The 14540-nt window shown below is 34.8% G+C and overlaps 1 protein-coding gene across 1 annotated transcript in view; it reads right to left on the minus strand.

Moving 5' to 3' along the window:
* Nucleotides 1-14273, minus strand: part of LOC118748054 (proton-coupled amino acid transporter-like protein CG1139) — a 67565-nt gene extending 53292 nt beyond the window's left edge. The window contains exon 1 of the mRNA XM_036482344.1: nucleotides 14147-14273. Coding sequence (XP_036338237.1) covers nucleotides 14147-14209 — 63 coding nt within the window. The 5' untranslated portion in view covers nucleotides 14210-14273. The remainder of the gene's footprint in view (nucleotides 1-14146) is intronic.
* Nucleotides 14274-14540: the final 267 nt, after the last annotated feature.

Below are 14540 nucleotides of genomic sequence, written 5' to 3' on the forward strand. Positions count from 1 at the left end.
TTTACATACTTGCTTTCATTAACTATTTTTCGAGGAACAGTAAACAAATTATGCAGTCACTGTGAAGAAAATAAAACATTTCACTTGAATTGGCTAAAAATAAAAAATAAAACAATCCGCTTTTGTAAATGCATCCTTGGCGCATGCGCATGAGCGCAATGAACTAATCGTTAAATGATTGATTAACCAGTAGCACACACACACACTGAGGCGGCAGTAGCTACCCTGCATGAAATGTATCTAACTATAAGCTAACTTTAAGTTAATTAGGAAGGAGCTAAAAGTCACTTATTATCTGTATGGCGATGGCCGCGAAATAGTCAAGGGTGGTTACCTCTGCATTTGATGTAGCTAACTTGTAACTAACTACTTTTGAACATAAAATATCAATAGGAAAAACAAAATATTTTTTTATTTTTTTTTTTTACTTTATTTTATTGTTAGGTGTCCCATATTCGAACTTCGTCAGGGATAACTTCAAAATGAGAATATGAAATTTCGATCTTCCTTTCATTTGTCCTCAATTCGAAAATGTATTTGCGAAGTGCAGGATATTTAAATGGAAACACGTTTAAAGAAAATAATCTCCCGATTGCGCCTGATTACTCCTGCATTACTTGTCAACCAGTTTAAAGTTAGCTTTATGTAGCTAACTACAAGTTATATATTTTATAGAAATCCCGCAAGAAGCTAACTACAAGTGCGTTATTTTTTATCAATTGATAATTTTTTTTCCTGCAGAGTAATGTATGTATGTGTCAATGCGAATGAGTGATTGTATTTACGCTCAGATGTACACCTGGGTGAGTGAGTAGTGAATGTCAACATGTAAATGTGTCGGATTTATTTAATGTGCGAATCAGTTAATTAAAACACATTTCACGTTCTCATTCGAAATTGTTATTGTAATTCGGTAATTCCCGAACTGGGGCTATGACGTAGTCGGTACACAAAATGAATGCAATAAACTTTGTTTATCAATTAATTCGCACAGTCCGCTTCGCGTGTGACCAGTGTTTTCAGTTGCAATTAATGAAAATTGATTTTGCAAATTAAACCAGTTTTTATTCAAATAAAAATGTTATTTATTTAAACTGTCTGTAATTCTGTTCTCCAGAAAAACATAAGTTCAAACTGGGCATGAATCACGTATGACGACAATCACCTGGACGATATCGTGTTGAGATTTTCTTGCTTCATATAGTCAACTCGATTCCAATTTTGCTTCACGTAACAGTAACACGTAACAGCAACAGTCAGTATCGTTTGAACGACTATCGTTCCAAAGTTCCGTGATTCATGCCCTCGACGACCAATCTAAATTTAAAATTATACAAAATTCCGTTTTTTGTATTGATACTGTTATTACGATCCATATCTTTTTTATTCTCGATTTCGTAAATTTTGTATCGGGTTTATATTGGTGTCGAGATCTTTCCCTATCTGGATACTTTCAAAAATTTTAACCGACGTTACAAAGCTACAACCTGAAATGAAGTGGTAGCAAACCGAAATCAATTTTCAAACGCCATTTGCGATTTCAGGCCATGATTTTCCCTCATTCTCTATAAAAAAAAATCAACAAATTCCACTTTATTGCGCAAAGAAATTTTCTTTAAATGCGGAAATTATAAGAATTTATTTATCTTAATATCAATTCAATTATACAAAACGAGCATATCATCCATTCCCCTTTTCAAGCTTTTATTTAACTCGCTATGCATGTACATTACGGTGCATCATCAAAAAAAGTTGCGGGTATTCCATCAAGATTATAAAATTTATTATCTATATTTGAAGACCTCCGCTAAAATATTTCGGAAAATTATTAAGATTTACGTGAGCTGGACCCATTTGATAATCCTCCGAAAATCTCGTTATTTTGATTCTGTTAATAAAATTTTTAGGAATTTTTATGCAGACCTTAAAATATTTTGGCGGAAGACTTAAAATATAATAAATTTTCTATTTCCGATTGAAACCAATACCGATTTTTTTTTTGTGAAGAGTGATTCACCGTAATGTACATTAGATGGTACTAGAGAAAAAGTTCGCCGTACACCCCTGATTCTAAAGTATTTTCTCAAGGCAATTTCGAAATAAACTTTTTTTGCCTCGAATGTAGGGGGTCGTCATATCTTCGGAATTTATGTACAATCGAAAATTGTTTTGTATCGATATTATTGTCTCGAGGCGAAAATTTTGTTGTATCAAAGTTCACAGACCTCAATTACCCCGCTTTAATACTTAGCCATCAGATCTCCCCTAACGTACCACCTTAATGTCACTAAATCAAAGCTTGCCAGAAATGATTAAACTTTTGCTTGGGAAGTATTTCGATTATTCCAGTAAATGTAAGAAGGCTCTGCTCGGCCAACAAATTTTTTTTGTTTTATTGTTTAGGTCAAATACAGCATGTTTGAAAAAAAATATTTAGAATAAAATGTATGTGAAAAAAATTGTAAGGCAAATTTTATTTTTAGCTTTGAGTAACCTTAAAAAATTCTGAACGGACTTTATTTATTTTAATGCACATGTTAAATAAAAGTTTTGTTAAAACGATTTCCTTTTTACTTTTTTTTTTGTTTTTCTTTATTCCCCCAAACTATTCGCAATATTACCAATGACATCATTCGGCAAAACAAATAAACAAAACTTTATGCAAAATGTTAATTCTTCTATTCATATTTTGTTTACTTTTATTACTAATGTTTTTTTATAATGCGTTGAAGTTATCGCTCTCAACCGCAATAAGTAAATACATACATACATGCATACTAATGTAATTATGAAAGTCATCTCCATGACTCGCACCAAACAATCAGCCAACGTTGAGAAGTCAATAGTCGCGAAAAAATCCAGTTTATATGCAGCCAGTAAAAAATTAAAATAATAAGAAATAATTATATATATTTGCAAAAATAACGAGCATAATTAAGGGGAATTGAAAAAAAGGAAGAGAAGTTTTCTAAATCAATCGATATACCCTTCATGCAATGCAGAATTTGGTAGAAACATATTCATAATCAAGCAGCGGAGGTGGACTCCATATATGTATGTAGATATGTGATGGGTCCGCGCCAATTTATCTCAACTAGTCAATAGCCGTCAATCTACATATCTTATCTTGAATGCCGTGCGAAAGACTATCTTAACTAGATGAGCTACGCTTTCTTTCTATTAACTCAGCACAGCCAAACAAGTAATTTTTAACAAAAAAAACCGACTTCAACACTCATATAAAAAAAAAATTATATATATATATCTCATGATCCGCTGATCGGATCTTAACCAGATTAGTATGGGACCACCTCTGACACACTACCTTTCCTTTTGCAAAAAGAATTATCGAAATCGGTTGACGTGGTCCAAAGTTATGCGGTAACATATATAAAAAAAAAAAAATATTCCGACGAACTGATAACCTCCTCCTTTTTTGGAAGTCGGTTAAAAATAGGCACGCCTTAACGACTTTCTTGAAATATTGAGATTATCGCTAATCGAAAGCTGACTTAATCTAATTTAGGTTAAACGGGCAGCTCCAGTTAAGAGTTCACTCGCAGGGCACCCACACCCGGGAGAGGATTCCTCAGACTAATCGCCACATATTTTTTTTAACAATCCGAAATTTCTATTTGGCACTCTAATGGAGTATTTCTAGAGCTACATACATTAGCTAACGGAGTTGTAAACACGCTTGATCCTGTTCCAGGCCAATTAGTGAAGATGCGTATCTCGTCAACGCTTAAAACTATATCAAGTTCCGTGTCACTTCTATAGTTTATTTGAAAGCTTAAGCAAAAAAAAAAATATATCAATTCGAACCACCAACCTAAAAATGAAACGCAACTCAAGTAGCACACTGGTGTATAACTTGGTATAAATTTGTGAATTTTGGTACAATTAGTCAGATTTATACCAAAATTCGTAAATTTACACCAAGTTATACACCAGTGTGCTACTTGAGAATGCCATTTAACAGCGTAAAGGGTAAATATTATTGCAAAAAAAAAATAAAACGCGCAGATTAAATTTCACACAATTGGCATTAAGTCAGCAAATTTCATTGTTCGCAGAATTTTTCTTTTTTACATTTCGACATTTGTTTTGAGTCAAAGCACCGGTATGCCAGATATGATATTTACTGATGTTGTTAACTTAAGCTGTAGAAATTTGTTGATTTTTATTTATTTTTTTCTTTTAAGTTGTACGCTTTACAACTGCACACATTGGAAGTTACTCACCTCTTCTTCTTGGCCCATTGGCATTTTTAATTATACTAAAAAACTTTTGTCTCGCGAATTTCTCTCCCAATCTCGAGGATACGGTACCGCAGAAATACAAATTTGTTAAAAAATTTTGCGAAAACCCCCAACACTTTCCAGGTACCTATGACGACGACCTAACTTACGCGACTGATTTCACCGGAGGTGCGCGACTCAACAAGAACATTTACAGTGATCGTACTGATTTTTTTTGCGTTCACGGCCGAGCCAATTTATTTAAATTATGCGCAGAGATTTGTGTGAAATTCAAAAATGAAATGCAATACATATCTGCTTACATGCGAAACGTGTTATCTGGCGGATGCCAAGTAGATAAGTTAACCCAATCCCCAATTATCCACTGTAGGTTTATTTAAACCGCAAGCCTTTTACTAAGCATTGTCCGAAAGCGAAATATTTTAATTAATTTCCAAATAAAAACAGAAACAATTTTAAAATAAAAAAAAAACATTGTTGTGATTACTACAGGATTCACAAGCGCACACTGGTGGCTGACTGAACTTTGGACGCGGTGATGAGCTCAAGCAGGCCACGACGTAATTTCTAATAAATTTAATATGTCTCAATTTAATTAAAAAAAAAACATGTCAGAAGAGATTTAATTTCCCCAATTCAATGAATGAGTTTACAATTGAACGCCCGCATAGGGTACATTTGTATGTATGTATGTGTGTGCTCGTAGTTGGGCGCGCTCATTTGTGGGAAAGTGAGTGTGAATGTTTGTTGGACAGGCGCTGAGCTTAAAAAATGCATGCACGCAGGCACATGAGCTTTAAAGCCTAAACAGACGGCAGCGTTGATCCGGATCAACTCGGGAATTAACTGCAGTTGATCCGCATTAAGACCGAGTTAATCGGGATCAATGCTGCCGTCTGTTTAAGCTTTAATATGTTTTATTAGTAAATGTGCAGCAGATAATCTGACTGTCACGTTTTACGTAAAATTAGGTGAGAGTGGCATGATATTAGTCCAAGTAAAAAGCTTTGTTTGGAACTGTCCTCTTGTACTCTGAAAAAGTATGCTTTTGAGGTTTTGAGTTGGCTCGCTTTTTCGCGAGTTACCAAATCATCACTCTCGCTGCTTCTGTACTCAGGTAAGTACTCCCCAACTGCATCGCTTTACAGCCGTTTCCCACTAGTTTCAAAACGGTAATGAAATCACAGTGCAGCTTCCCACTAAAAGGTCGGAGTAAATTGTTCGCGTTTTTCTGCTAAAAGTACGTATGTATCACAGGTGCGGTGCAAACGTTTATTTATATTTTTATAACTTAAACTATGATCACAACAGTGGAGAACATAACGGCTGCTGGCCGATTAATAAAATAATTAACCAACAAAATGTTTATGTCAGAAAAAGGTAAAGCATAACAATCTCGTATTATTTGTCGACGTATTAGTCATGACCTGATAAATTCGAAATGCGATTCCTTAACGTGCAACAATATGCTTCAAATACAGCTTCCAGCAAGCAAAATAGATCAAACCAGGGACCGTAACAATTACTACTTTTATTTAAAAAAAACGCTCTTTAACAATCATTTTTTGACTTTATTTAATTACTCCTTAAATAACAGTTTTTTCTGATTTTTATTTTATGAATCCAAAATAGCATTTATTTTTATCTAAATAATCTGTAAATAACACTTATTTTTGATTTTTAAATTATATATCTTAGATAACAGTTATTGAAGACTTTTATTTATAAAAGTCATCAATATAAATCAGTCATTGACTTTTGTTTTTAAAATCATTCTTATAAAAGTCTCCAACACATTCTTACCTGCGAAAAATGATAATGCCTACTTACTAAGTATGACTTAAAAAATAAAAGTCGGTAACTGATTTTTATCGATGACTTTTTTAAAATAAAGTCTTCAATAGCTGTTATGTAATAGATACATATATTATGAAAATCAAAAATAACTGTTATTTAGATAAAAATCAAATATAATTGTTAATTGATATTATTAATGGGATAATTGACTGCCCAATTCTTCTAGAACGCATAAACTTCCATATACCTGGACGCTGTCTTCGGAATAATGAACATTTTTTTTCTTAAAATTCCTTCTCAAATTCTATAGTCGCTTACTTCTCCTTTAAATCTGAATTTGTGCTTTTTTTAAATGAATTTTATAGTTAATCTGAATCAAAATTTTATTTCTGAAATACTAAAATTTGTTTGCATTAAATACTCTTAGCTGAGGTTTTCATATTTTCTTCATAGTCTGTAAGTGACCTTTTGTTACATTATGACTAAATAAATGAATAAAATTATCAGCTGATCTTTGCATTTTGGTAATCGTTTTGCTTAGTACCTTTGTAGTTTTGTGGTCATAATTTATGATTTTTTTTTAAATTAAATTAAACACTGCGAGTGAAACTTCCAGCTCAAACAAATGTAACTAGTAAATGCAATATTCATCAAAAATTTAAACACAGTGCATTTGATATAGATGGCGCACTTATAAAATTAATTAGCTTAGAGTACCTAATTAATAGTCGGAATCCAACACTCAAAAAAGTCCTCAAATGCCTAATTGCAAATAATTACTCTACTTATAAAAACTCGTAGAAAATTCGTAAGTATCATCGCAAATTAAATAAGATAAGTATTGTTAAATGACCGAAGTACATATTACACAAATTCAGAGACTGAAATCATTCGCTCATTGAGTGTAAAACTCTATCAATGAACGTACAAAGCCGTGTCAGAAAAGTATTTTGCAGCACATTTTGCTACATACATATACGCACACGTACATATTTAACCAACTTATCAGCTAAATACCGGCATAATAAATAAACGTAAAGATTTCATTTAATCAGTTTCATGGGAAGTTTACTTATATCTATATGTATATATGAATATGTATATACACATATATTTTAGTACAAACTTGCCGCTAACTCATCTACGTATTTTTTTTTTTTATAACTTTGCTCACAATTTGGCTTTATTGATATGGTTTATTGAATGCTTCATTGCTGATAGGAAATGCAGATATTTTAATATTTGTTTCTTTTTGTATTTATAGCCACAGGCAAAATCAAAGTTTTATTCCAATAGTTTATGATAATATGACTAAGTATAATAAAAGTATGCGGGGCATTATTCGAATAATTCGACTAATCGAGTTATCACTTGCCACTTGTGAGCACAACTTCCGCGAGGCTTTGTTACTCTAATTTGTTTGACGTCAGGTCGTTGTGTACTCCTCACAGAGTATCAAGACGTATATACGAGTATGTATACATTTAAATTTTTTGGAACCATCATGAAAAATATGCTTTAAATATCTAAATACTCGCATGAGAATACTTTCAACTCAACAAAAAAAAAAAAAAACTCGAAAGATAGCCAATCAGCTGCCTTTAGAAAGAAAGCTAAATCAGATTGTAATTGACATTTGTGAAGCAGCTCGTGAGTGAGCTTCAAAATTCTCAGGTGTATTAAGCGTCACACTTGTGTGCATAAGTGTCCGCATATGTATGTATATTGGACAGTAAAGATTAGATAAAAATGTCATGCGGCAAATAAGTATATAAAAACAAAACTATACAGAATCTATGAGCAGCAGCAAAGCCTTTGAGATCATCTCTTGTCATTGAGTGATCAGTTTAATTGAGTTGAGTCGAGTAGTTCATGTATTTAGGTGCTCAAGAGAACGGTATAATACAACGGTAGTTACAACATCGTAAGATTTGACCCACAGTTATCGCAGGCAACTTAAAAAATAATAGCTAAGGCCATTCTAAATATTTGAAGGCAAACTAGTTCTTCACTTACAAAAATAAATTAAGAACCAAAAGAATGCAGTAAAGTATTTAAACAAATTTATTGTTTTGTATTTTGTTATGTTTATAACAGGAAATCGTCTATCTGCATTCACCTTCCACACAATTAATATGCTTAATTGCTATCAGCCAATCCACACACAGTGATACTTCCGCGATCTCTTTTAAACTAAAATAACTAAACTAAATAGCTTAGCTTACCACAAGCTTATCGAGCAAGTAATGCATACTTACATACTTGTATGTATGTATGTATGTATGTCAGTTACCTGTACTTCCCAACTTAGATATTTTGCATGGCATATAAATACACACGTGACATTTCGTTAAATTTCAAGTACTCTGATACTGCCAAGGTCTACCACAGACTTGTTTGATAAGAAATAATATTGGCTTAGTGACAAAACTTGAATAAATAAAGTATTTTTATAATTTTTGAAATATTTGCACATAATTTGAACGTAAATGGCGATGGTATTATTTCCTGAATAGACTTCAGTATGGAGTAATAAAAAATCAATTAAGAATAAAAGGAGCTGATTGGGAATTAATCAGTCAAAAGTTTGAGGAACAATTTCTATAGAATCAAAATCGTTTATGATAAAGACCGCAACTATTTAACCAATAGTCAAGCACCTAAATATTATTGCCAGCAATTGAAATATGCAACGTTACTATTTCGTAAAAAGGAGTCGTGAAGCGCCAGAGTTTATTTTACACTCCGAAGTGCACTGAAAAAAATAAACCATATCGTGTTTGTTTCAAACTAAAATACAGATAATTTGGCGCCAGAAGATCTTTGGTTTATTTTACACAAATTTATGTTTGAAGAGATTTTCTTTTGAATAAGCTTTCGTTCTCCACTTCAGCTGCGTTTTCGCAGTTCAGAAAGGCAATACAAAAATCAAGAAGGCCTAGTTATTATTTCAATATTATAAGAAACTTTTTATTATCATTTTAATGTATGTTACTTGCAAATAGCTTACGTATAAACTTCTAGCGTTTTCTTTTCTCTCTTTTTTCTGTACCCAATTCTTTGTAGGGAGCCACAAACGTGGACACCCGAACAGACACTTGCTTGCAGAGGAGCCCCCGCCAAGGCATGTCAGAATGGCATCTATACAAACTATCGGATGAATTCCAGAGATTCATAAAGCCACCCCTGGACCCGACTACATATCAACAGGCCTTGAGCGGCATTTAGAGGGAGTCGGTATCAAGTTACGTAGACTCCAGACGTGTGAATGCCGCTCTGGGCACACAACCACTTGGCGTGGATGAGACGGAGCTTCGTCTGCCTCGGGAGACCCGGCCCACCCCAGCCCAATTTTGCTCTGGCTACTGCAGCAGGTTGAACTCATACCTGGGCCGACTATATGCGGATGTGCCCAATGAGTGTAAGGCATGCGGAGGGACACCCCACGACTCGAAACATCTCTTCGCAAGCTCAAAAACCCCACTCAACAGACTGCACGTTTCTTGGGTCTCCCGTTAGTTGAGCTTGATGACAACGATTGAGAGACTAGCCGATCTGGGCGGGGTTGTTGTAGCCGGTACAACAACAACGAAAAACTAAAGGAGTCGTTCAAGTCAAACCCTCGATAGCCGAGACGAGAACTGACAGAAAGCGGTTTGCTTGCAACAACGCAATGAACGCAAATGCACTTGGTCCCGACGTGATGATCCCACTTCAGTCGGAGTGTGTTATGAAGGGTGTGGCGTTTTTTAAGGATCTAAGTACATAGGGATCGAACAATCAATTCGGATGAATACGATGCTTATCACTTGTTAAGGAGCTGTGTTCCATTACAGCAAAAATTATTTGGAGCAGGTAGGGGATAAATATTAGGCTACACCCGGCATACTAACCTGGTATTTTGGTGTCAGACTTGGCTCACTTCAAAGTTCCTTGAATGAAATAACGCTACATTCAAATGAGGTGGTAAATCAGTACATTGTGCAGTATTACGCCAATAAAGAACCGTAGATAATTAAAAAGTAAAATTGCTAAATTAGTCTTAAACTGAAGCTTCAAAGTATACATATTCACTTCTTCGGTTTGCTGTATTAATGCGTTAATTTAAATGAATCAATTTCCAGCAGGGTACATGGCACCAGTAAGTATTTCTCATGCAATTGTTGTTCTTCCGATTATTTCAAGTAACTTTGACGCTGCTATATTAAGCGCCAACCCGGTCATAAACCTGTTTTGCCAAATTTGATTTATGTTCAAACGTGCAAAAGCGACGAATGAGCTTGCTTCGAAAAAAAAGGAAAACCAATGAATTCAAAGGTCATTCATGTTCAAGTGAACTAAGTATCTACACAAGTTTAGACAAACTGCAGTCTTGTTAGCATTAAAGCTAATGATTCTTATCAATTAAATGGTTTTAAGCATAACCAGTTAAAAGTAGGCTAGGCAGACCTAGAGTACATTTTTTTTAATGTAATATCAAGGGAAACTTTTATATTCAAATCTTCTCGGCGCACTTTGCAAATTTGTGAGTTTGGTGTTTGAGGTGAGCTTTTGGTACCCAATTATTTTAGCCGCCTTTTCATTGCAAATGACTGTTTGATCTTTTTTTTTTTAAGCATTACAGTGATGAAAATCTGCTGACATACATACATACATACATACATCAAAGCAGACGCTACGTTTAGCTACTCAAGTAGTGTGCAAATATGCATAAATCTGTATATCTAAGCAAATGTTTGACATTCAATGCCATCGTAAAACGCGTTAAACGTATTGACAAGAAAATTATACGACAAACATGTGGACTCTTATCTCTGCGGTTACTTACGTACGTATGCAACAAATGCCAGTTTTGCAAGATAAAACTTTTGTGCACAATAAATCTGACGGTATTTTAACTTTAGGGATATGGTCCAGCTTGTTCGCTTATTTTCATTATTGCTTGATTATTTTGCATATTTAAGTACAAATCTGGCAACCTTTTCTAACCTACAAACACTGAAAATCCTGGGCCTTCCTGCAGAAGGCTCGCCACTTAGCGAACAGCGTCTGGCCAACTTACTGGAGGCGGACCCAGGAACACGGTGACCTAAAATAGGGCCAAGGACTTCATCCGAGGTGACCCAGCGAAGGCTACTCACCAAGCCCGACGTACAGTGTCTCCAATTCTTCGCCGCCAAGCCATCTTACCGATCAGGGGGGATCAGGTCTCGGAGGAAGGCTTCGTTAAAATACAGGAGGACATAGTTTGGGTTAATGAAATTAAGAAGAAAGCGTCAGAGATCCGCGGAAGAAGCCGCCGGGGCGCTGGCACCGAAAAGTGCCCAGACACGAGGTGTCTGGACTCGATCCTTTGTGGAGATAGCCAAGTACCCGAAGGTTATTGGCGTTATAGATGAATGTAACGAGGAAGGCACGATCCCCGGAATCCAATGGAGGTAGGTGCAAGCCACCAAAAAAAACTATTTCTGATTGTATGAAGGATTATTTCTTCAACATGAGCAACTCTAAAGAAAAAATTCTACCAGGAAAATGTTGTAAAAGTGCAGAAGTTCTCAAAGTTTGGTCGGGAGGTGGATCCCTTCAAAGGTCCGCTTTGCCGTTCAGCCGAGTGGGAAAATAAGGCGTTGAATACCACTCGCGCTTTAAGAGTAGTCAGATATTTGCATCATGCTTAATTAACTTATAACTAGTCGGATCATTTATAACTGTTTGCTAAGATTTTTCTAATCTAATTTTTTTTCATTTTTATTTTGCCATAAATGCTACACTGTTCGACGCGTCCGCCTTTTGCGTTGAAATTTAAGTTTATGATATTTGTATATGAAATTGTTTTATAACGGAAAAGGTTTCGACACGCTCTTAAATCTTTTAGAGTTTGAATTTTAGGAGATTGACGTTATTGTTGGTATAACTGTGTAAATATTTACTCACTACACAAAATTAAGGAAACAAAGAAATGTACGCAGAATAACGTTCACCTTTGCAGAGATAACGCGAGTCTCTGCGAAATTCAAGATCAGTATAAAAAATGTTGCGTTAAGTGAAGCGATCATCAACTACAAAATATTATGGATATTATTCCAAACATCGATGGAACGAAATCTTAGCTTAGCTATCAAATAGTTTTTGATTGGAAGAGCGATCGTCATTTTTTCACATTTTTATTCTCACACTTAATAGTAAACAAATATTTGCGTACATATGTATGTAAATATGTATGTATATGTATGCTTAAATGTCAGTATCGATCGCTTAACAAAACACTGTTCAAACATTTGACAACTGTTAGGCTCAGCTGTTCTGAACATACACTTGTGCTCATATAATTAAGTTATCCAGTAGTAAAATTGCAATAATCGAAATAACATAGCAACTCTTGACATAACGGTTTATATTTTTTTCATAAAGTAACTGCGTAGTGTGTCAAAAAATACGGAGAGGAATAAGTTCTATTTTTCATCTCTATTTATGGTAAAAGTGCATTTGTTTCACCGAAAGTTAAAACGTAAGTGCTCACATAATTAAGTCATCTTACTTAATTGCCATAAATTTGCTAAAATATCAAACCTCCACTGATTTATTTTCGTATTTCGTGTTATATCCTTAGCAATCGATTTAAAAATTTCTAAAATGGGTAAGAACAGGAGCTCTAATCCTTCCGAAAGGAAGATCATATGGGAGTGCTTCCAAAAATGTAAGACAGTAGCGAAAGTAACACAGGTATTGGGCTTTTCCAGAGGAAAGGTTGTCAATGCTATTCAGCACTACCAAAAAAATGGAACTTTCCATAATCTACCGCGCAATAAGCCTAGGAAGACAACTGCTTTTGACGATAGAAAATTGGTCAGATTGAGTAAGGCAGACCCTTTTTTAACCTCCAGGGAAATTAGGGCCCAATTAGAATGCAATTATGGTATACAAATATCGGCACAAACCGTACGTCGACGACTGCAGGAAAATTGTTTGAATGGCCGGATCGCCAGACGTAAGCCCAATGTTTCAAAAAAAAATATTTTAAGAAGATTGTCCTTTGCCAAACAACATTTGAACAAAGGCTTAGATTATTGGAAACTAATTGTTTGGAGCGATGAGTCTAAATTTAATGTGTTCGGCAATGACGGAAGACCTTATGTAAGACGTCCGCCATTGCAAGAATTAAACCCCATGTACACAAAAAAAACAGTAAAACATGGTGGCTCGTCAGTAATGGTTTGGGGATGTTTTACGTCGTCAGGTGTCGGTCCGATTGTCCAAATCCAAGGCAAGATGACGGGTGTTATGTATAAGGAAATTCTAGAAGAACATCTAGTTGGGGATTACGCTGACGACTTGCCACTTGCTTGGATATATCAGCAAGATAACGACCCCAAGCACTGCTCTCGGGTCGTTAAGGACTGGATTAATGCAAATCACATTACATGTCTTGAATGGCCGGCGCAAAGCCCAGACTTAAACCCCATAGAAAACCTATGGGGTATTATAAAGAGAGCAGTTGCAGCGCGAAAACCTACAAACAAGGCTTCTTTATGGAAGATTATTAAGGACGAGTGGAGTAAAATCACTCCGCAGCAATGTGAGTCTTTAGTCCGCTCCATGAATAGGAGATGCGATGAAGTGATTCGTCAAAAAGGATTCCCAACGAAGTACTGACTGGCATTTATTGAAAAGACGATAACTTGGCTTTAATATGCATTACTTTGGCGGTGACTTAATTATATGAGCACGAATCATATGGTCAAATATAATATTAAAATTAACTAAAATTAATTCAATACTTTTAAACATTAAAAATGTAAACAAACTTTGAACATGAAATCCGCAGTTTTGATTCTATATGTTTTTTTGTTCATTTTCAATAATAAAACCAATTTTTTTAGATATATATTTTTTGCTGTATGGTGTAACTTAATTATATGAGCACAAGTGTATGTGCATACATACATATGTACATATGTACATATGTATAAACCCGCATACCCTCAGCCACTTGCATCGCAGGTAGAAAGAAATTCTCTATAAATCTTCCTAATTGTCTGTCAGAAATGCAACTGTCTTTTAATTACAAACAAAATTAAATAACTTACATTACCCGCTCCATTACTTGTTGTACCATTGTTGGTGTGTGTTTTTGTCGCGACCACAGTCATCTTGGAGGCTACAAAAGTGCGTTCAACTTGCGCGCGAATTTTTCATATAAAAAAAAAAAAAAAACACTCACGTAAAATGCACACCAAATATTCATCAATAATAATTATAAACAAAAAAACTCAGTGTTTGCGTTTGCGCACCGCTTGCAATATTTTGGTTTTAAATTGTATTGTTTTTTTTTTTTGTATTATTCTTTTTTAGAATTTTTTTGCCAAAAGGGATGGCAAGCAAGTAGTTGTCACTTGCGGTGTTTATTGTTTGCACTTCGAATGTAGAATAATTTAATTTCTAGCAAAATTTACAAGCATGCCGCCCCATAGCGCACTCCAC

This window comes from Rhagoletis pomonella, unplaced genomic scaffold (assembly GCF_013731165.1).
Source record: "Rhagoletis pomonella isolate Grant_MI unplaced genomic scaffold, Rhpom_1.0 Rhpom_scaffold_00012, whole genome shotgun sequence".
In the NCBI taxonomy this organism is placed as follows: domain Eukaryota; kingdom Metazoa; phylum Arthropoda; class Insecta; order Diptera; family Tephritidae; genus Rhagoletis; species Rhagoletis pomonella.